Genomic DNA, 24,693 nt, shown 5'->3' with positions numbered 1-24,693 from the left:
AAGCTCAGATGCCTTGTCTTGGCATTTCGACAGCTTCTGCATTCCAGCCCAATCCCACTTCTCCCCTTCCTGCCCACTTTGCTCCACTAACAATTTGAACTGCTTACCTTACCTGTCTTTATACTTGCCCTGCTCTTGAACATCTTCCTACATTCACTTTTCTTTCAGCCTCAGTACCCTCACTCCATCTCCACATTCTAAATCCTGCCCGTCCCTATTCACAGTCCTAAGAGCTCCATGAAAAACTACTGTTCTGGTTTTCCTATGTTTATTTTTTATTTCTAAAATATTTGTAAACGAAGTAACTGACAAAGGATTAATCTCCAAAATATACAAGCAGCTCATGCAGCTCAGTATCAAAAAAACAAACAACCCAATCCAAAAATGGGCAGAAGACCTAAAGCGACATTTCTCCAAAGATATACAGATTGCCAACACACACATGAAAGGATGCTCAACATCACTAATCATTAGAGAAATGCAAATCAAAACTACAACAAGGTATCACCTCACACTGGTCAGAATGGCCATCAACAAAAAATCTACAAACAATAAATGCTGGAGAGAGTGTGGAGAAAAGGGAACCCTCTTGCACTGTTGGTAGGAATGTAAGTTGATACAGCCACTGTGGAGAACAGTATGGCGGTTCCTTAAAAAACTAAAAATAGAACTAGCATACGACCAGCTATCCCACTACTGGGCATATACCCCGAGAAAACCATTATTCAAAAAGATTCATGGGCTTCCCTGGTGGTGCAGTGGTTGAGAGTCTGTCTGCCGATGCTAGGGGACACGGGTTCGTGCCCCAGTCCGGGAAGATCCCACATGCCGCGGAGCGGCTGGGCCCGTGAGCCATGGCCGCTAAGCCTGTGCGTCTGGAGCCTGTGCTCCGCAACAGGAGAGGCCACAACAGTGAGAGATCCGCGTACAGCAAAAAAAAAAAAAAAAAGAGTCATGTACCACAATGTTCATTGCAGCTCTATTTACAATAGCCAGGACATGGAAGCAACCTAACTGTCCATCGACAGATGAATGGATAAAGATGTGGCACATATATACAATGGAATATTACTCAGCCATAAAAAGAAACAAATTTGAGTTATTTGTAGTGAAGTGGATGGACCTAGAGACTGTCATACAGAGTGAAGTAAGTCAGAAAGAGAAAAACAAATACCGTATGCTAACACGTATATATGGAATCTAAGAAAAAAATGGTTATGAAGAACCTGGGGCAGGACAGGAATAAAGATGCAGACATAGAGAATGAACTTGAGGACACGAGGACGGGGAGGGGTAAGCTGGGACGAAGTGAGAGAGTGGTATGGACATATATACACTACCAAATGTAAAATAGCTAGCTAGTGGGAAGGAGCCGCATAGAACAGGGAGATCAGCTCGGTGCCTTGTGACCATCTAGAAGTGTGGGATAGGGAGGGTGGGAGGGAAACGCAAGAGGGAGGAGATATGGGGATATATGTATATGTATAGCTGATTCACTTTGTTATACAGCAGAAACTAACACACCATTGTAAAGCAATTATACTCCAATAAAGATGTTAAAAAAAAATTAATCAGGAGAGGGATGACGTGCCTCCTGTTGAAAACAGCACTTTGGATCTGATGTAGACAATACAACATTTCTAACAAAAATTTCAGAGATCCAGATTTTGGAGCCTTCATGTTGATCTTTGCTACTGCCTCCTCTGGACTCCCTCAATACTTTCATGCAGTTTTATTGTAGTGCTTTTCATTATCTTATAATTATCTATGTGACCATATCTACAATGTATTAGTGTCTTAAGAGAGGAATATGTGATTTACTTTTGTATCTCCCAAACCTAGCACAGAGCCTGGCGTAGCTGGTGGCACTAGAGGTGTGTTTGTTAAATGAAGCAATGAATGGATGCAAGAGAATTAATAAACTATTAACACTGAAAAAAGAAAAGTATATAAGTCAGTGATCTTTAGTATATTACAAGGTTGTGCAATGATCACCACTATCTAATTCCAAAACGTTTCATCATCTCCCCAAAGAAACCTCATATCCATTATCAGTCACTCCCCATTCCCCTCTCCTCCCATTCTCTGGGAACCACAAACCTGCCTTCTATCTCTATGGATTTGCCTATTCTGGACATTTCATACAAAATGCAGCCTTTTGTGTATGGCTCCTTTCATTTACCATATTTTGAACGTTCATCCACTTTGTACCATGAATCAGTACTTCATTCTTTTGTTTTAAATAATTTTTTTCTTTTGGCTGTGTTGGGTCTTCATTCCTGCATGTGGGCTTTCTCTAGTTGTGGCGAGTGGGGGCTACTCTTCGTTGCAGTGTGTGGGCTTCTCATTGCAGTGGCTTCTCTTGTTGCAGAGCATGGGCTCTAGGCATGCAGGCTTCAGTAGTTGTGGCACATGGGCTCAGTAGTTTTGGCTCGTGGGCTCTAGAGCGCAGGCTCAGTAGTTGTGGCTCACAGGCTTAGCTGCTCCATGTTATGTGGGATCTTCCCGGACCAGGGCTCGAACCCATGTCCCCTGCATTGGCAGGTGGATTCTTAACCACTGCGCCACCAGGAGTCCACTTCATTCTTTTTTATCACTAAATAATATTCCACTGCATAGGTATGCCATATTTAATTTATCCATTCATCAGGTGGTAGATACTTAGGTTGCTTCTACTGTGAATGAAAAATATTGCCTGCCCTATCAGTAAACAAAGGATGTTGCAGCCATCAAGCCATCACATTACAGCCTCCCTGATGATGAGCCCTGAGGAACATAGAATAGAAACAGGAAGCCCACCATCTAGCAGTTAACTGCTGCAGCCACCCCAGCTGCAGCCACCCCTGATGGTGCACTCTGAGGAGACTCAGGATGAGAAAGCACAGGATGCTGGCCCCAGATAGTTGAGGTGCATGTCAAGGGAATGATTCCAGTGAGCCCAGACTCTTGCATCTTCGTATACATAGAAAAGCACTAAATTCCATAACTTGACATATCTGGTTTTCTTTAATTAACAGTAATCTTTTGATGTTACAACTACCTGGTCTTTGTTGCAAAAACTCCTATTTATCCTGGCTCTTCCCTTACCTCTTCAGAGCAATCTCTCAGAGTTATCTGAGATGCTGTGTCCCGGGCTTCAAGTCCTCAGAAAGCCCATCAAATAAAACATAATTCTTAACTTTTAGGTTGTGCATTTTTTTCTGTCGACACTACTTTTTGGCCACATATAAGCTTTTGTGTGGATATATGTTTTCATTTCTCTTGGGTATATATCTAGGAGTGGAAGTGGTGGATCGTACAGTAACTGTGTTTAACCTTCTGAGAACTGCCAGACTGTTTTGCAGAGGAGCTGCACCATTTTATGTTTCTACCAGCAGTGTATAAGGGTTCCATTTCTACACAGCCTCATAATTTGTATTATTTTAAATTAAGTAATTTTAGGGCTTCCCTGGTGGTGCAGTGATTAAGAATCCGCCTGCCGGGATTCCCTGGTGGCGCAGTGGTTGAGAGTCCGCCTGCCGATGCAGGGCACACGGGTTTGTGCCCTGGTCCGGGAAGATCCCACATGCCGTGGAGCGGCTAGGCCCGTGAGCCATGGCCGCTGAGCCTGCGCGTCCGGAGCCTGTGCTCCGCAACGGGAGAGGCCACAACAGTGAGAGAGAGGCCCGTGTACAGCAAAAAAAAAAAAAAAAAAAATCACAATGAGATACCACTTCATACTTACTGATATGGCTATAATAAAAGGATCTTCTACAGTAACAAGTATTGGTCAGGATATAGAGAAATTGAAACTCTCATACATTGGTCATGGGAAAGTAAAATGGTGCAGCCACTTTGGAAAACAGTTTGACAGTTCCTCACAGGGTTAAACATAGAATTACTATATGACCCAGTAATTCCATTCCCTCATGCATACCCAGGAACAAAGAAAACATATGTCCACACAAAAACTTGTACACAAATATTCATTACAGTGTTCCTCATAACAGCTTAAAAGTAAAAACGACTCAAATGTCCATTAACTGATGAATGGATAAACAAAATGTGGTTAATCAATAGTACAATGGAATATAATTCAGCCATGAAAAGGAATGAGGTCCTGATACATGCTACAACATGGATGAACCTCACAAATGTTATGCTAAGTGAAAAGGACCAGACAAAAAAAGTCCACACATTCTATATTATGAAAAGTCCAGAACAGGCAAATCCATAGAGACAAAAAGTAGATCAGTGGTTCCCAGGGACAAGGGGGAGTGAGGAATGGGAAATGACTGACAATGGATATAGGGTTTCTTTTTGAGATGATGAAAAGTTCTATAATTAGATAGTGGTGATGGTTGCACAAATCTCTAAATATACCAGAAACCACTGAATTACACATTCTAAATGGGTGAATTTCAGGTGTGTAAATTAAATCTCAAATAAGAAGTTTTAAAAATGGGGATAATGTCTATTTCCCAGAACTACTTCAAGAATTTACTGAGCTAGCATATATGACAGACATTCGTTAAATGCCCATTTTTTAGTTAGGTGGTACAAGGTCTGGACACAAAAGAAATCTTCCCATTTCAAGGACATAAATGGAGATGATAAACTTCACAGGACTACATTCCAGATTTCAATGCCCGATCCAATTAGATGGTCCTTCAAGGGATAGAATTATTTTCAGTTAATGGTTGCCCAACTTAGTTTATTTGAAGTAGAAATCTGAGAATGGATAGGGAGTTCAGTCTCTGACAAATTAAGACTTGTAACCCTGCTCAGTTTGAAACTCTGTAAAAAACAATTTCACCTTGTATCTACTTTCCTCCCTTCCAGGCCTTTTGCCTTCCCTCCCCTTGGCTCTCTTGCCAGAAATGAAAACTCTTCCGTGAAAGGAAAAGGGTAGAAGAGTTAGTGCAATTTGTTCAAGCATGTCAAGATGCCTAGATTCTCTTCACTACACACACTGGCATACTTTTCCCTCCCATGCTTGGCTCAGAGCCTAGGGTTTCTTTCCTTTTTTCCACGAGCCTAGTAGTTTCGTCCAAAGATTCTTTTGACACCGATGGGGATCACTTGGATCCCTGAAATGCATCTATCACTGGTGTTACTTTCAAAATGTTCTTTAAATAATTAAAAGTGACTGCGAGGACACACAAGCAGATGCACGCTAAGATAAATAACTTAGCTATAATATCTTATTTGAAGATCATGTATTTATTTATCACATTCATTACTGAACATCTATTTTAAGACTGAAATGTGGAAAATGCCCCAAACATCAAATATACATTATGGGACTCTTTTTTTTTAACATCTTTATTGGAGTATAATTGCTTTACAATGGTGTGTTAGTTTCTGCTTTATAACAAAGTGAATCAGTTTTACATATACATATGTTCCCATATCTCTTCTCTCTGGCGTCTCCCTCCCTCCCACCCTCCCTATCCCAACCCTCTAGGTGGTCACAAACCACCGAGCTGATCTCCCTGTGCTATGCGGCTGCTTCCCACTAACTATGTATTTTTACGTTTGGTAGTGTCTATATGTCCATGCCACTCTCTCACTTTGTCACAGCTTACCCTTCCCCGTCCCCATATCCTCAAGTCATATGAGACTTTTTAAAATTTTTATTTATTTATTTATTTTTGGCTGAGTTGGGTCTTCGTTGCTGCACATGGGCTTTCTCTAGTTGCGTTGAGCAGGGGCTACTCTTCATTGTGGCACGCGGGTTTCTCATTGTGGTTGCTTCTCTTGTTGAGGAGCACGGGCTCTAGAGCGCGGGGGCTTCAGCAGTTGTGGCACGTGGGTTCAGTAGTTGTGGCACAAGGCTCAGTAGTTGTGGCACACAAGCTCAGTAGTTGTGGCTCGTGGGCTCTAGAAAGCAGGCTCAGCAGTTGTGGCGCACGGGCTTAGCTGCTCCACAGCATATGGGATCTTCCCAGACCAGGGCTCAAATCCGTGTCCCCTGCACTGGCAGGTGGATTCCTAACCACTGTGCCATCAGGGAAGTCCCCATTATGGGACTCTCAAGGACATATTTTAAGTCCTATTTTGGAGAAGAGAAAGACTGCCACTTTTTATCTTATACACTTTCTTGCCATTTAAATGTTTTTAAAACAATAAGAATGTATTAACTTATATAATGATGATGATGATAAAACAATGAGAAAAAGAGTATTTAAGAAGTCTAAAAAGGAGAGACACTTAAAGGACACAGTCTAAGATTAACTGTTCTATTTATAAACTCTGGATTGTAAGTGGAACTCAGCAACTTGTATAAAATTCTCTGCCCGAAGAAGCTGCCTTGAGTGTCTGGGAGCAGCTGCCATGAGAACTAAGTCAACCATCACTTTCTCAGTAGGACTAAAAAGAGATGCAGTATTTCATAAAATTAAAATTTAACTCATAGGGAATTTAGTTCTCAGATTGTTGTGATGTACAGATAATATGTACATCAGACATTCCTGTATCAGGCATCAATAAATATCTGTTGAATGAATGAGCTTATTTAATTCCCCTCTGCTCTGTGCCTTGACTGCAAACAAAGTTGGTGAGAAATTACAAAAGAGATCCAAAATAACAAATAAAGCAAACAAAGGATACCTTGTAACTTTTACATGGAAACATTCAGTCAGCCTAGAAGAGTAAGACTTTATACACACACTTACTCGTACTCCCCAAAACTAATGCTACTCAAACCACAGCCAAGCCCCCTTGTACTACAGGACGTTTACACATGGGCTGGTCTTGTCTGACTGTCTGACTGGGCATCTAGAATGGCTTGGCTCTGGAGTTTTAGGCCTGGGCAAACGAAATTGGCAATGCAGGTGGGAAAATTCAGCTCTTTCCTTTCTTAATGGGAAATTCACCTAAGGCCTTGGCCTTTACATGTTACAAACACCAAAAACATCAATTAATTCAAATTTGTGTGCCATGGGGCCCAGAGAACAGAAATTAGACCTCTATCTCCCACGTCCTTCATCCCCAAATTAGCTACTAACTGATTAGCACACCAATTAAAAGTAGTAAAAACAAACACAAAACCAACAGTTGTGATTTTTATAGCAGACCCTATAGGCTAATGAGCTCAGTGGGTTAATCAACTAAGAGGCTGTATGAGAATGACACACCACTGCTTCCTGAAAATCTTGTGCAAAAATAAAATCAGTGAGAAAAAAAAAAAAAATCAGTGAGAAACATCTCATTGACAGTATTACAGTTTCCTGGAAAAAGTACAGGATGACTTGTTTTCTGACTTATTAATTATCAGCATTTTAGGTTCTTGCCTCATTGATTTATTTGATTTCCATAAGTGCCATTCATTGTCATGTGGCTTCCTGAGTCCCATCGAGCCCTCAGGGTTATCTCAGTTCTTGGTCTCTGTGACCTCTCAGCTGCCTGTAATTACTTTCTCTCTGGACATGCTCCACTCTTCTGCTCTGCCTAGCTGTTCTTTTATCTTTGTGACTGGTTATTTTGTCTCCATTTTTTTTTTTTTTTTTTGCACACTACCCGGGCCTCTCACTTTTGTGGCCTCTCCCGTTGCAGAGCACAGGCTCTGGACGCGCAGGCTCAGCGGCCATGGCCTCATGGGCCCAGCTGCTCAGCGGCATGTGGGATCTTCCCGGACCAGGGCACGAACCCATGTTCCCTGCATCGGCAGGCGGACTCTCAACCACTGCGCCAGCAGGGAAGCCCTATTTTGTCTCCTTTGAAGAATGTCTTCTTGTTTTTTAACTAAGTCATGAAACTCATTGTGAAAGTGTTTTGTACTATATAGTAGGTGCACGATAAACGTTTGTTGAGCAAAGAATGAATTCCAAGGCTCAGGCCTTCATTGCTCTACACTTTCCCCTCTGAACGCTCTCTTAAGTTTCAACTTCCAGGTCTGCATAGAGGATACCCAAACTACATCAAGAAATAAGTAGCTAGTAAGGAGCTGCACGTGCCCAGAGAACCTTGCCTGAAGGACTGCATTACTGGCTTCAATTCTCCACCCCTCCCTGCATCCATGTCCTTTGCTCCGTGACTTGGCAGTTTGTCCCACTAAAGGGACAGAGTATATTTCTCCATCCCTTGACTTTTGGGTTGGGCCACATGACTTGCTTTAGCCATCAGAATGAGGCAGAAGCGATAGGTTGTCAGTTCCAAGTTTAGCCCCGAAGAGGCCTCTCTAGTTTATTCTTGCTCTCATACACTTCTGCCATCACCACACAAATGCGCCCTGGGAGGCCCTGGACCCGGGATCATCTGGAACAGGTGTAGCAGAGCTACTGCAGCCCACCGACCTGCAGGGAGTGGCAGGGCTGCCCAGCCCAGACCAGGTCAGCTGAACCCCATTTGTCTACAGATTCATGAATGATAATAAATGAGTGATAATACATGATAATAAATAAATAATACTGGGTGTTGCAGTAATCTATCATGTAGCAGGAACTACCAGACAGAATCGACCTACTCAAGCTTTAGCTCTGAGAAGTTACACATATCACCACATTATTACCTAGCAATCTAACAACAGAAATAGTAGTGATATGATGATGATGATAACATTAAAATCATAATAGCTAACATATCGAACATTTAATATGCACTAAGCACTTTCAAGATATTAACTCATTTAATGTTAGCCCCCTTTATAAACTTTTAATGATAGAATAGTTTTAGATTTATGGATTTATTGAGAAGATACACAGAGGGTTCCCATATACTGCATACCCAGTTGCCCCTATTATTAAGTTTTACATTAGCATGGTACATTATCACAATTAATGAACTAATACTGACATTTCATTACCAACTAAAGTCAATTATTTACTCAGATTCTCTTAGTTTTTCTCTAGTGTCCTTTTTCTGTTCCAGGATCCTATCTATCATATAATATTTAATCTCCTTAATCTCTGACAGTTTTATCCCTCTCCTCCTCATTAAATTTTTTTTAAAACATCTTTATTGGAGTATAATTACTTTACACTGTTGTGTTAGTTCCTGCTTTATAACAAAGTGAATCAGCCATACATATACATATATCCCCATATCCCCTCCCTCTTGTGTCTCCTTCCCACCCACCCTATCCCACCCTTCTAGGTGGTCACAAAGCACCGAGCTGATCTCCCTGTGCTATGCAGCAGCTTCCCACTAGCTACCTGTTTTACATTTGGTAGTGTATATATGTCAATGCCACTCTCTCACTTTGTCCCAGCTTATCCTCATTAAATTTTATTTTATTATTTTTTTGGTGATAGCTTTATTGAGATACAATTCACATACCATAAAATTCACCAATTAAAGTATACAATTCAGTAGTTCCTAGCATACTAACAGAGCTGTACAAACATCACCACAATCAATTTTAGAATGTTTTCATCACCCCACAAGGAAACCCTGTACCCTTTAGCTATCACCTCCCAAACCTTTCCCCTTTCTCCCTAGCCCTAGATAACTGCTAATCTACTTTCTGTCTCCATAAATTTACCTATTCTGGACATTTCATATAAAGGAACCATACAATATGTGGTTTTTTGTGACTGGCTTCTTTCACCTATAATGTTTTCAAGGTTAATCCATGCTGTAACATGTCTCAGTACTTCATTATTATTTCTGGCTGAATAATATTCCATTGTAAATATATACCACATTTTGTCTATCCATTCATCAAATGGTGGACATTTGGATTGTTTCCACCTTTTGGCTATTATGAACATTCATGTACAAGTTTTTGTGTGGACATATGTTTTCATTTCTCATGGGTGAATACTTAGAATTGCTGGGTCAAGTGACAACTCTACATTTATCTTTTCAAGGAACTGCCAGATTGTTTTCTAAAGCAGCTGTACCATTTTACATTCCTATTTAGCTCCCTTTTTACAGGTAAGAAATTGAAGCCCAGAGGGATTAAGTAATTTGCCAAAGTTCATACAGCTGAGAAGCAGGGGAAAGGGTGGTGCATCCCGGTGATCCATCTCCAGCCCCCAGCCCCTGAGGACTACACCACACTGATGGAGCCAAGAGAAACTGTGAGCTAATTCTGCCTTCTCACCGTGTCTGTTTCTTACCCCTTTTCATGAGGCCTCTCTCTAGATTTGAAATCCACAAATTAATGGAGATGAGAACAACAAAGAATCACAAAAGAGAAATAAAATTATTGCAAAAAATGTTTTGATGATGAAATATTATATATCCTGAGATTCTTTTAGCTTAAAGACAGAGCAGGGCTTCCCTGGTGGCACAGTGGTTAGGAGTCCGCCTGCCAATGCAGGGGACACGGGTTCAAGCCCTGGTCCGGGAAGATCCCACATGTCACGGAGCAGCTGGGCCCGTGTGCCACAACTACTGAGCCCTCACAACTAGAGCCCGTGCTCCCAACGGGAGAGGCTACCACAATGAGAGGCCCGTGAACTGCAATGAAGGGTGGCCCCTGCTCACTTCAACTAGAGAGGGCCCATGTGCAGCAATGAAGACCCAACACAGCCAAAAATAAATAAATAAATAAATACAAAGACAGGACAAAGGTGCACAGTGACAGTAGTCAGGTTCCTAAAAGGCCAACATAATGAGAGCTCACGTGTGAGCCATTCTTTACCTCCTTGAATTAGAGGAAATGGGATTTAATCTATAGAATGATAAGTAAGCATAAATAAAGGCTTCCTTATCATTATGAGATACTGAAACTCTCTAGGACCCCTTTAGGAACTCTCCAGGAATATTATTATCATGACTGAAATCAAGTCCTAGCTAGGAGACAGGAAGAGGGACAAAATGTCCAACAGCTTGTGGCTCTAGGAATTTAGAGATTTTGTGCAAACATACATGATATAATCTTTGGTCCACAAACTCAAAGTCCTTTAACCAGGACTAACTTACCCTGAATGGCAGACAGATATATAAAGGTGTCTTCATGCTCCAAGTTCTCCAAGAATATCTGTAACCACAGAACACAGTAGTGATATGATTCACAAACAGCAAGCAAGATTTAAGAGACCCTCAGAGCAGCCTCAAAAAAAAAATGCTTTTCTTCCTCTTTGTTGTAGCGAGATATCGGTCTGACTTCAGAATCTTGTGGGGAAAACAGTATATACGTTTGAAGTCCCATTGTTATAATAGCTAAAAGAGGGTAGCGATTATAGGGGAGAACTTCTTGAAGTTGTTGAGTATACACCAAGAATAGGCATGGAAGCCAAAATCTGGAAGAACAATCCTCAACGTTTTTTCCACTACAGCCCACTGTAGATAGCCCATTCTTAGATATGACCTGACAGACTACAGGCCCTGACACACAGAGGCCAGGTTCGGGGTTATGTCCAATTAATGGCACACCTGCTATAATTTGATCCTTTTCTCTTGCACTCAGAAAGTGTATGGAAATGCAAGTGCAAGATGGAGATATTATTGGGATAACCTTGAATCTGTTCTATTTTTAAATATCTTTTGCAAATTTCAGCACTTCAACTGACATCAGTAACAAATTACTCTCAACACATCTCATAATTTAGGAACCCACCAGGGCACGTCAACCGCAGTGGGTACTGCTTATCTAGAAGATATGACAGTTGACATGTTAGGCTTAGGCCCTAACAGAAGGGCCAGAGGAAGACAGTGGCCATATGCCCATGTCCTTCCTGCTTGGTATCTAGAAGAGGGGGGGGTGTCTTGCCATATATAGTGATGTGTCCTTTACAGAAACAGCAATTCTTGATATCAACTTGATACTGCTGGTCTCCACATCTGTGGCATGTTAGGGAGAGCTCAAGATTAGTTAAGTTGGGAAGATGGCCAGGTTGGAAGGGGTGGAAATCATGTATGGCGTAAGAGAAGCTTAATCCAGGGTAGGAGCCATGGAAATGAAGTGGAACAGATAGATTTGAAAGACTTCTTGAAAAAAGAATTGACAGGACTTGATGACCAATTATATATAGCAGATGAAAGTTAAGTTAGCTAAAGAAAACTCCAAAGATGTTCATAGCATCAACCATCTAAATAGGTGTGTGAAGGCATATTTTTAATGATTACTCAAAGGAGATATATAATTTGAGGTTTTCAGCAACATTTCAATGACAGCAAATCCTTGGCACATTTCTGTGCCTCAGTTTTCTCATCTATAAAATGAGGATAATGTTAATATTTTGGTCATTGCCAGGATTAGAGATAATGTCTGAAAGGCATAGGGCCTGGCTCAATAAACAGAAGTTATCATTACACTACTGGTTCTAAAACCTTAGTGACTAAAAATAAATGTTTTCAATCAGAATTATAATTCTTAGTCTAATGGCTAGAGTATATGGAAAAAATAATAGTAATAATTATACTACTAAACCTTTATTGGGTGCTCATTATGTGCTTGCCACTATAATTCATGCTTTACATGGATTATTTTATTTACGTATTTATTTGTGTAGGCTGTGCGGTGCGGCTTGCGGGATCTTAGTTCCCTGATCAGAGACTGAACCTGGGGCCCCGGCAGTGAAAGCACCAAGTCCTAACCATTGGATGCCAGGGAATTCCCAAATTATTTTATTTTAAATCTTTCAACATAAAGTGCGTCCAGTTACAATTATCCTCACTTTACAGATGTAAAAATTGAGGCTCAGAAAGTTTAAGTGGCTTTGTCCAAGAAAATGATCTGCGATTTGATCAGTCGTCTCTAGACCCTTGGCTCTTAATCTCTAACCCATACTGAAGTCAGCACAATTTCCACAAAAGGGAAAAGATCCCCAACTAAGCATATACAGTCTCCCATATAAATCCACGATATAAAGAACAGCCTTTTCACTGTGATGGAGGGAAAGTGGGGAGGGGACCCAGTTCTGTCCAAAGCCCCTCTGAAAGGGGCCCAGAAAAAACAGGTGGCTTATCTTGGCTGGTCACAGTGTTGAAAGTGGCCTTATCTACCAGAAAAGGAATTTGCTCTGAGAATTTGCTCAGGGTCTTCTTTCATTGGCTCAAATGTTACTAGTTTGTGAAGCCATGTCAAGATCTACTTCCTCCAGATTTTCAACTCTCTCCTTCTCCTGACTGTCCACAGGGTTTCTTGCCTGTAAAAGTTCTGACACTCTGCTCGTGTTCAATTGAATCTCATGTGTATCTAAGTCTTTCCTGTGTCTAAGTCTTGCCTCCATAGAACAATTACAATTTCCCCAAGGGTGGCCTAGGACAGTGCTTGATACAAGTCAAGGCTCCTGGAAAGTGGTCTCACCGTGTGTGTGTGTGTGTGTGTGTGTGTGTGTGTGTGTGTGTGTGTGTGTGTGTGTGTGTGTGTGTGTGTGTGTGTGTGTGTGTGTGTGTGTGTGTGTGTGTGTGTGTGCGCGCGCGCGCGCGCGCGCATGCATATGCGTGTGTGTGGTGTTCTACTCACCTTGAGAAGCTTCTCCTGCATCTCGAGGGCTTTTGGTTCTCTCTGTTCTATCCAGCGAGAAAGAGTTCTCAGGGCAGCAGCCCGTGTTGGAATTTGAGGATCATAAGCTGATAAAAGAGCCTCCTGGAGCTGTTCTGTGGTTATGCTTCCTGATTTCTGGTTTGTAGTGATCCTGGGCTCACGGACTTCCTGAGGAATGCGTGGAGCATTAGGTGTCAGGCTTGTTTGGTTGGATGTGCAATGGCTTTGCTGTTGTTCAAGGTGGTGATAAGACACATTGCTGTATCTTTCATGACTGGTTTGTTGCTGCTCTTCCCTTTTCCCTCCTGGATCCTTTTTGTTCAGGGTACTCTGGGCAGCCACACTGACAGCCTCAGTGGAAAAGGCTCCGTGGGTAGAGATGGTGATGCGGAGATCAACGGCGAGTTCTTGGATGACAGGGTCAGGGTATGTGTTGGAGACCTTCTCCAACAGAGGCAGCAATTGCTTCAGAATGGCAAATTCACTTGACTTCAACTATAAAATGAAATGAAAAATGCCAAATCCAAATTAACATAGCAGATGTTAATATGACCTCAGCACAAGGCAACAGATCCTGAGAAAAAGGGGTAGGAATGAAACCTTGTTCCTGGTGTAATCAGCATATAGCCTGAGTCTGGTACTCTCATACTATGGTTGAATAATTACAGCTAACATTTATTGAATATTGTGCAGGTACTTTTCTAAGTTAAAAAACATATATCAGTAATGCAAATTATTACTCTTTTTTTCCTTCCCCACTCCTCCGCATAAAATTAGTCTTAATTTTTACAATCTGATGGGCAAAACATGGCTGCTTATTATTTTAATTTGCATTAACCAGTCGTATGGTGAAATTCTTTTATATTTTGATTTTTATTGTATTACTGTATTTTTTAATTTCATGTCCCTTTTGCCATAAAAAGATGAGTTCATATTAGCAAAGTACTTAGTGCCTGATACACAGTAAGTGCTATGTGTATGTTTTAAAAATAAATACAATAAACAAAAAATACACATACATATTCATGGCCCTATGATTTAGTTACTACTATTATTTATATTTTAAATGGGGGGAGGGACTTCCGTGGTGGCGCAGTCAGTGGTCAAGAGTCTGCCTGCCAATGCAGGGGACATGGGTTCGATTCCTGGTCCAGGAAGATCCCACATGCTGTGGAGCAACTAAGTCCATGCTCCACAACTACTGAGCCTGCGCTCTAGAGCCCACAAGCCACAAGTGCTGAGCCCACACGCCACAACTACTGAAGCCCACGTACCTAGAGCCCGTGCTCCGCAACAAGAGAAGCTACTGCCATGAGAAGACCATGCACTGCAACAAAGAGTAGACCCTGCTCTCTGCAACTAGAGAAAGTCCGCACGCAGCAACAAAGACCCAATGCAGGAGACAGAGAGAAAGAGATGGGTAAACAGGGGAGAAACTGAGGCATAGAACAGTTAGGTAACATGTCTAAGGTCACACAACTAGAAGATGGTAAGATGTGAACTCAACAAGTCTGGCTCCTGCAGGGGGGATGCATTCAATCCCTGGTCCGGGAACGAAGATCCACATGCAACACAGTACAGCCAAAAAATAAAAAATAAATTAAAAAAGCATAAAAATATATATATTGGGGAATTCCCTGGCAGTCCATAGGACTCTGAACTTTCACTGCTGTGGGCCCAGGTTCAATCCCTGCCCGGGGAACTAAGATCTTGCAAGCCGCATGGTGCAGCCAAAAAAAAAAAAAAAGCAAACAAGTCTGGCTCTAGAGTCCACGCTCTTACCTAAACCTTACACAGTCTCACTTGAACGAATAAAGCTCTTCTTATAAAGTGGCTGGTTAGCATCAAGGGCATCATAGGTCTGGAAGGGACTGGGATGATAACTGGTAGAAGGGAATTTCTCCTAGAAAATGGGAGTGAAAACTACGTAAGATCTTATTCTCTCCAGAAGCTTTGTTCTAATCATGCCTTACTAGGAAAGGTGCACGAGAGGTCAGTGAAGAAACAAGAATCAGTGGCGATCCTTTTCTGTTTGAGAATACTGGAAAAACTGTCGTATGAAGCTTCATGAAGCTTTGATCATTTGAAAACCTTGCATGTCTTAAATCCTTTTTAGAACAAGGCAGGCTATTTATTACTTACTCATTCATGCACTTCATTACCCAAGCAACCAATCAATTGACCAACTGTTTTCACAGGACCTATATAATATTCTCATGTTATACTTCCACAGGGTTGTTACTGTTCATTTTCTCTACCACTTTCCTCCCAAGTAAATGAAAACTTGAGGTATATGTCAGGTTTGTACCTGTAGAATTTCACCATAAAAATATGTCACCTAAGAAAAGGGTCAATTTTATCAAGAATCTATGTGGAACTGGAAAACACATTTTAGAATAATTATGCAAGTGTTATCATTATGCTAGACTTCGTTCAATGCCTCTGTAGTATCATGGACCTTTGTTTCTTCTTTAAGCATCTGAAATGGGAATATCTACTTATATCTATAGTGTATGTAAAAAATATGTACATTTTTATGTACATATGTATATAAAAGTGTATGTATAAAAGTATCTTCTTTTTGATTTTCTTTTTTTAAAATAGATTTATTTATTTATTTATTTATTTATTTATTTATTTATATATTTATGGCTGCGTTGGGTCTTCGTTGCTGCCCGCGGGCTTTCTCTAGTTGCAGCGAGCAGGGGCTGCTCTTCGTTGCTGTGCGCGGGTTTCTCATTGCGGTGGCTTCTCTTGTTGCAGAGCACGGGCTTTAGGCGCGCGGGCTTCAGCAGTTGTGGTGCGTGGGCTCAGTAGTTGTGGCTCATGGGCTCTGGAGTTCAGGCTAAGTAGTTGTGGCACACGAGCTTAGTTGCTCCGCGGCATGTGGGATCTTCCCAGACCAGGGCTTGACCCCGTGTTCCCTGCATTGGCAGGCGGATTCTTAACCACTGCGCCAACATGGAAGCCTTCATTTCCTTTTTTTTCTTTCATGATTGAGATTTTACTGGTTGTTTTGAGGATCAGTACACAGACATTTCAATTTGTACACAGTTCTCAACATACGTACCAAAAATCTAAACAATTATGTAGTTGTGATTCTTTTCTGAACAGTTATTCCAGTCACTTTCCAGCTTAAAATTTGGAGGCAAATTTTCCTTCACAGGATATCAAGTACCAATATCTTCAAATATTGATACGCTGTTACATCATAAGTTCCACTAATTCACAATTTAATATCATATACACTACATACTCAAATTGTCAATCATTCACAGCACATTAACAGTTACTAGAAGAACTGGACTACCACGACCAAAGATGTTACAGAGTACACAAAATTCTGCCTAGGAAAGCCAAGATCGAGGGGTGAATGGTTTGCTTTAGGAAACAATTCTACCAAAAACAACATGGGAAGAGAAGTAATTTAAAGTGTTTAAGACATTAAATGCACAACTGACTCCAAACTGCCAGTTAGTATGCTTTGTATTATAGGATAGAAAAGCTACCCTCCATCTGTGGAATGTTAAGCTGACACCCAAGACAATCAAAGCCTCCCATATTCAATATCCCACTATTTTCTGGTTGTACCAAAAAATAAACAACCAGCAAACAATTTCACCTCTTAAAGAAAAGCATTTACACTTAAAAAAATGGGATGAGGTGGGATTCCCTCCTTTTTATAAGTGTTTCTAGAGTTACTAAAAAACTTGCGTTTACAAAATAGTTGATAAAAATATTCCTCTGGATTGTACAAGAAGAGAGACAGGGACCACTGACAGGACCAGGTGTCTGATATTAATCAGACGGCTTCTTTCTCTCCTGCTTCATCAGAAGCTGGGCTCTCCTTGTTTTTAGTTTCTTCATTTTCTGCAGGTAAGTCTTCTTTAGTCTCTTGGTTAGCCACTTCAGCCTGTTTTCCCTTTGCTCCCCTTTTCCCTTTTGTTTCCACTTTTTTTTGTGTGTGTGTGGGACGTGGGCCTCTCACTGTTGTGGCCTCTCCCGTTGCGGAGCACAGGCTCCGAACGCGCAGGCCCAGCGGCCATGGCTCACGGGGCCAGCCGCTCCACGGCATGTGGGATCCTCCCGGACCGGGGCACGAACCCGTGTCCCCTGCATCGGCAGGCGGACTCTCAACCACTGCGCCGCCAGGGAAGCCCTTGTTTCCACTCTTTTGTCTGAAGATTTATCCTTTCCTGCCGCCTTTTTTGGCTTCATTTCCACTTTTGCAGGAGTCGGTTTACCTGACAACCTCGCCAATCTCCTCTTGGGCTCCTCCTTTGCCGCGCCCTCGGCAGAGCTGACCTTCCTCTTGGGCATCGTGACGGCGGCGCGGGCGCGTGCCGGGTACATGCCAGGTGCCTGTGGGCCACGGCGCGCCTGAGAGCCTTCGTGAAGCTGGGCTGCCTGGCCGCTGCCTCTCCTCCCGCCACCCCTTCTTTTTCATTTGTGTTACAACAATTTCTTCTTAAAAAGATACAAATAGACCAATGGCACAGAATAGAGAGCCCAGAGATAGACCTACACAAATATAGTCAACTAATTTTTTTCTTTGAAGGATCTCAAAGATTATTTAGTCTGACCTCAGGACTTTCCTCGTGGCACAGTGGTTAAGACTCTGTGCTCCCAATGCATGGGGCCCAGGTTCCATCCCTGGTCCGGGAACTAGATCCCACATGCATGCTGCAACTAAGAGTTTGCATGCCACAACTAAGGAGCCCACCTGCCACAACTAAGCAGCCTGTGAGCCATAACTAAGGACCCCACCTCCTGTAACTAAGGAGCCTGCCTGCCGCAACTAAGACCTGGTGCAACCAAATAAATAAATAAATAAATAAATAAAACCTGAAAAAAAAAAAAAAAAAAAAAAGGTTATTTAGTCTGACATCACCGTTTACAGGCAACCCAGAAAGGGAAATTGTTTAGCTCCAGAAACTGAGAAATGGCAGAACTGGGCATGACCTCCTGACTTTCTTTCCACTGCTCTTTCTCCGACATTGCCAATTTTCCTGATCCCAGCCCAGACAAGGATGAAATTTCTGTTGATGGTTGTTAGAGCAACCGGTGGACAAAGTTAATTATCCAAGGAAATATTCTTTATAGCAGGCTTTATTCTCCTCTCAGCAAATATTATGCCCAAATGAGTGCTTTCAAGTTGATGGCCCTTGGCACCCCCTTGCCTTCTAATAATTGCCTTATAAATTAATTCCTTATAAATTGCCTTTTGATGCACTGAGTGCCTGGGTAGATGCCGAGCACTGTGCAGAACTTTGCAACAATGAGACGCAATGCCTAAAACTGCAAAGAAGGACGCTTTGGACTGGTCCCCAGGAGACCTGGATTCCAACTCCCTGATCCTTCCACTAACTCCCTGTGGCACCTTGACAGGGTTATTTCCATCCTCTGAACCTCAGTTTTCAAATCTGCAAAATAAGGTTGAACTCCTTCCCAATTTCGGGTCTGTGAGATGAACTGGGATTCTGGAATGCCCACCTGACAAGAATAGGAAGTTGCACCCAGATTTATTTTAACTCAGATGTCACTCCTAACTGAGATAGTCAACTGATCTTTGACAAAGGAGCAAAGGCAATACAATGGAGAAAAGACCAACTTTTCAGCAAATGGTGCTGGAACAACTGGACATTCACATGCAAAAAAATGAATCTAGACAGAGACCTTACACTATCACAAAAATTGACTCAAAATGGATCATAGACCTAAATGTAAAATGCAAGACTATAAAATTTCTGCAAGATAACAAAAGACAGAAAATTTAGATGACCTCAGGTATGGCGATGGCTTTTTTAGGTGAAATACCAAAAAAATCCATGAAAGAAATAATTGATAAGCTGGACTTCATTAAAATTAAAAACTTCTGCTCCGCAAAAGACAATGTCAAGAGAAAGAGATGACAAGGCACAGACTAGGAGAAAGTATCTGCAAAAGACATGTTTTGATTATGGACAATTATCTAAAATATACAAAGAATTCTTGGGACTTCCCTGGTGGCACAGCGGTTAAGAATCCACCTGCCAATGCTGGGGACATGGGTTCGATCCCTGGTCTGGGAAGATCCCACAAGCCACAGAGCAACTGACCCCGTGCGCCACAACTACTGAGCCTGCGCTCTAGAGTCCGCGAGCCACAACTATTGAGCCCACGTGCCACAACTACTGAAGCCTGCACGCCTGGAGCCCATGCTCTGCAAAAAGAGAAGCCCCTGCAATAAGAAGCCCACACACTGCAACAAAGAGTAGCCCCTGCTCTCCGCAACTAGAAAAGATCAGTGGTTGCCAGAGGTTAGGGGGAGGGAGGGATGAATAGGCAGCAGATTTTGGGGTTAGTGCAACTATTAGGTACAGCACTATAATGGGGGATACCTGTCATTATACATTTGTCAAAACCCATAGTGCACAGTACTAAGAGTGAACCCTAATGTAAACCACAGACGGTGGGTGATGATGATGTGTCCATGTAGGTTCACTGATTCTACAAATGTACCACTCTGGGTCTGGATGTTGACAGTGGGAGAGGCTGTGCGTGTGTGGGGGCAGGGGGCATATAAGAAATCTCTGTACCTCTTGCTCCATTTTGCGGTGCACCTAAAACTGCTCTAAAATATAAAGTCTATTTTTAAAAAACCCAACCACTTTTTCTCCCTGTTTTCAAACTTCTTAGTCATTGTGGGATTCACCTTATTCAACTAGGTAACTTCTCTAATCACCATGGGCAGGTAGGTGGATTCTGAATCTAATAGTTTCTAAGGCAGTGAAAGTTATGTATTCCTTCAGCTTCATAAGCCTACAGATTTCCCACTGTAAGAATAATCAGGGAAATCTAAGACTACAGGTGTCAACTGTTTGTTTATAAATGTTCAAAAAAAATTTCTGAGGTATAAAGTAATATTCACTTAATTGGTAGATGACAAAACTGAAGCACTAAGTATTAATTATTTTTCAAGGGTCACCAAGGACCACTATCAAAATTGAAAAGTGACCATAAAGTCCTCAATGCTCCTCCTGTCACTGCTTCTCAGCACAGATCTCACATCCAGACCTCAGAATTCTGTGTAAAAGCCCCGAGGCCTGAAGGAGCAACCCACAAGTGAGTGACAGATTCCTTTATCTGGCTGCCTCGCTCCTAGAGTTTCTGGAATGCTTCAGGAACAGAATGAGCAGTGTTATGTCAGCTCACATCTGTGATTTCTTTCAGGGTGTCAGGAGTGGAACAGTTAGATGATGAGTTGTTATAAACTTCTGCAAGTTCTCAAATTAAAAAACTGGGAGTTGGGGCTTCCCTGGTGGCGCAGTGGTTGAGAATCTGCCTGCTGATGCAGGGGACGGGTTTGAGCCCTGGTCTGGGAAGATCCCACATGCTGCGGAGCAACTAAGCCCGCGAGCCACAACTATTGAGCCCACGTGCCACAGCTACTGAAGCCCGAGCACCTAGAGCCCATGCTCCGCGACAAGAGGAGCCACCACAATAAGAAGGCCGCGCACTGCAACAAAGAGTAGCCCACCCTCGCCGCAACTAGAGAAAGCCTGTGCACAGCAACAAAGACCCAATGCAGCCAAAAATAAATAAATTTTAAAAATCAAAAACAAAAATTAAAAAAACTGGGTGTTGGACCAGCTGGGTGGTGGGAGAGAGTGTGTCTTCGCAGGGAAGCAGAGGAGAACTCGGGTGACAGCCAGAGGAGGGCATGTGTACACTGAAAAAGCCCCACATGAGACTTTACAAAGCTTCCCTGTGGGGGCATACACACCCTCATTCTGCCTTACCCTACTGCAGTGAGAATCACTATTTTGGAAGAATCCAAGAGTCTCTTCCAGCAATAAAATGCTAACCTAAAAGTTCCTAATTCTGAAAAACATTTACATTTATTTTGTGTTCTCATTTCTGTATATCATCTATGTTTCTTCAGATATTTAGTTGAGCAGCTTATATGTCTGGGTCCTTATATACAATGTCACTGAATTTATTTTCCAAGTGGTACTTTTACTTTTGTTTGAAGTCAGCACATAGCATGCTGTTTTATAATGAGCCATACGTAAACATACAAGATATAGAAATATAAATCTTTTTTTAAAATTAAGAATTCATCAGGGCTTCCCTGGTGGTGCAGTGGTTGAGAGTCCGCCTGCCGATGCAGGGGACACAGGTTCGTGCCCCGGTCCGGGAAGATCCCACATGCTGTGGAGCGACTAGGCCCGTGAGCCATGGCCACTGAGCCTGCGCGTCTGGAGCCTGTGCTCCGCAACGGGAGAGGCCACAACAGTGAGAGGCCCGCGTACCATAAAAAAAAAAAAAAAAGAATTCATCAGATTAATCACAACCACTAGAAGGTAAACTCCATGAGGGAAAAGAGACACTTGATAAATAGTTCTTGAATGAGTTCATTCTATGACACTCTCAGAAAAAGGGGCATGAGATCTCAAGATTTGTGTTCAAAGTCCCAGCCCCACCAAGATCAGGTCTGTTCCACGCAGCAGTGCTTCAGAGGACACTATAGGCCCTGGAACATCATGCAGAAGCTGCTTCCTGAGGGGACAGGCAAGTTACCAACATACTTTTACTGGTGACCAATCCTGACATTTAGAAAAAAATAAGTTTAGAAATATGGTTGTCTAGTTAGCAGTCTTAAACCTACACTTTCTCCAAATCAACTCCTCTTTCTAGACACTATGTTCTAATAATCATCTTAATTACATAAATTAGAAAGGAAAGAAAGAAGCGTTCAAATTCTGTTAGATCCTGTTTCATTAGTTAAAACAATGAATCCTAATCAGGGATAGGTATTGAACACAATGTAATCTTCTAGACTCTGAAGCAACAACCTAGCCAATGATCATCTGAAAACATAATTCAGAACTGTGACTTTTTTTTTAATACAAAGACAGAAGACCTAACATTACTATAGAAGCCACTTATAAATCCTTGAATCAAATGGAAAAAAAATTAATAGGTCTAGGGCAAAAGTATAGGAGTGATGTGTTTATGTTCACTTTAAGTGCAAAGTCAGAGGAATCAAGATATAATCAGTGAGTCAGGATGGCTCATGGAAGGGCAGGGACAGGTAAAGGATGTACATTTGCATCAGTCAGGTGAGTCTCTGTTAGAATATGACTAATTTACATAGCCAGCCCCCAAACAATGGGCTTCTCAAATAGGAAATGGAGATTTCTGTGTTCTATTTTCCATTTGGGATACGGTTTGAATTTCTATTTCTATTTCTTATTTTAAAAATATTTCTATTTTTTAAATAAGAAAAAAGAAAAGCAAAAAAAAAAGCACACTCTCAACTATGGAAATAAAGACTATTCAAATCAATATTCTACCAGAAAAACACAAACCAATCAGTTCAACTAAATCCAGTAACAGTATAACTTAAGAAAAACTATTCCATTGGGGAACTTCTCCTTGACAGTTGTAAACAGCAGGACTATAATATGACTCTAGCAAGTGAACCAACCATGTTTTTTTCAAACTACCTGGGAAATATAAAATTAGGAGTGCTAAGTAAATCTACCAAGAAATGGGTTTCACATTAACAACAGGCCCCAATAAAATTTCTTTTCTTCTTAAGGACAGCCTAGAGAGAGTCAAATTCTAATATACCAAGCATCAGTATCAGAGTTTAATCCTCAAACTTAAAAATCCATTCCCTGAGGGTTTCCCTACTCATTGCTAAGAGTTATGTCCAATTTGACTTCAGATCAGATTTCATAATACTTGCACTAAACCTATTCTGCTTTCTTGCGGTCTTCTAACCTAATGTGGTATGTCACACACACATATGTGCCTACTTTTCCACCTTATTCTGACCCCTGGTCTCTAAACTCAGCTACTCAGGCCTTCTATCAGTTTCTTAAGTATACCAAGCTCTTTCCTGCTTCCCAGCCCTTGTACATGATGTTTCTTTAACTGGGAGAGTTTCCTCCATCTGCACTGTACACACTCCCAAACTCCTATGCAATAAGTCTTAGCTTAGACTTGTATGTGTGTCCTCAGTGGAAACCTTCCCAGCCTAGGTTAGATGTTATGTTCTCTTGGTACCCTCCACTTCTCGTTTGAGGTACTTCATTCAATTCTAAGTATATTTTTTGAAATAGTTATTTAATGTCTGACTCCCTCACTGGCTTTGAGTTTCATGAGCGTAGGGACCATGTCTATTTGTCCACTGCTCTATTCCCAGCACCTTAGCTCAGAATCTGGCATATAACAAGTAGGCAATAAATATTTTTTGAGTGAATAAATTTTAAAATTATATAAAAGATACATGCACTAGAAACAAAGCTTTAACATGCTACATGATATGAGTTGAACAATGGATCCTGTGCTAAAATGAAACTATTCAAAACATGGAATCCTAAGCAACCAGCAGGTTACAAAGGTTCTCCCCTGACTACAACAGTAGGGACAAGGGCTGAGCTTTGGACAGCCACTGCAGTGAGGGCCAGAGAATCTAGCGTTCACCAACGATGCAAAACACTGTGTCAGGTATTTCCAAATCCAGCTTGTGCCAGGTCAGAAAGGGCCCTACCTTACTGATAGGGAAGTCTACCCAGGTAACAAGGTGGAAGTGTTACAGTTTTGTTATCCTCCACTTTGGAGAGAATTCTTATTAACAACCTGACTTGTTTATCCTGGTTCTCCTGTGTGCAATATCCATTCTGATTTCTCACAAGGGTATGAAAGGGAAGCAACAGATTTTTCTCTTCTCTTCTCCCTCCTTTCAAGTTTGGTTCACATCTGCAACTCACCTGAATGGCTCCTCCCAGCATGACGGCCACCAGCCCCATGGACATGCTCAGTGTCTGTGATTCCACAGTGCTCTCTGCCTGGTGGGCCAAGCTTGCACATGCTCGCTGCAGGGTTGCTGCTACAAAGTCCACAACCTACCACGGAAATAGAATTGAGAATCAGCGAGGAGTAAGGAAAAAACATCTCAAAATTCTCTTTACATCTTACATCTACCTCCTCATCTTTTCCCTCATCAACATCACGATAGCAAGAAGCTTCAAGAACAACTGCTACCATGTAGCAGGCATGGTGCTCAGTATTTTACATGCACAAGCTCACTTAGGTCTCCTATCAACTTTAGGATGTACTCTTGTCCTCATTTTCAGATGAAGAATCTTAGACTTAAAGAGGCGATCTGCTCAAGGCCATACAGTCAATAAATGAGAAAGCCCATTTATACTTTCTCAGATCTTTTAATACCCCAATCCACCTTCCTTTACTTTTCATGAATTTTGCCAGGAAATTAAAATGAAAAATCATTTGTTACTTTCTGACCATCTTAGAGTGTCCTAGATCTGCTTCTCCTAATG

At 41.7% G+C, this 24,693-nt stretch overlaps 2 protein-coding genes across 2 annotated transcripts in view; both read right to left on the bottom strand.

Annotated features, from left to right (window-relative positions):
• Positions 1-24,693, bottom strand: part of TANGO6 (transport and golgi organization 6 homolog) — a 177,634-nt gene that overhangs the window by 91,943 nt on the left and 60,998 nt on the right. The window contains exons 12-14 of the mRNA XM_082677163.1: positions 24,124-24,258; positions 13,340-13,855; positions 10,852-10,909 (exon numbers count right to left, since the gene is read on the bottom strand). Coding sequence (XP_082533289.1) covers positions 10,852-10,909; positions 13,340-13,855; positions 24,124-24,258 — 709 coding nt within the window. The remainder of the gene's footprint in view (positions 1-10,851; positions 10,910-13,339; positions 13,856-24,123; positions 24,259-24,693) is intronic.
• LOC309836607 (non-histone chromosomal protein HMG-14-like) lies at positions 17,163-17,680 on the bottom strand (the record flags this gene model as incomplete). The annotated part of the gene is made up of 2 exons (XM_082676718.1): positions 17,163-17,312; positions 17,531-17,680. 2 exons carry the CDS (start codon positions 17,678-17,680, stop codon positions 17,163-17,165), a joined length of 300 nt encoding a protein of 99 aa, XP_082532844.1.

This window comes from Grampus griseus (genome assembly GCF_964374135.1).
Source record: "Grampus griseus genome assembly, chromosome: 19".
Classification (NCBI taxonomy): Eukaryota; Metazoa; Chordata; class Mammalia; order Artiodactyla; family Delphinidae; genus Grampus; species Grampus griseus.
Note: the sequence above shows the minus strand (reverse complement) of the source record. Positions and strands in the feature narration are given on the sequence as shown.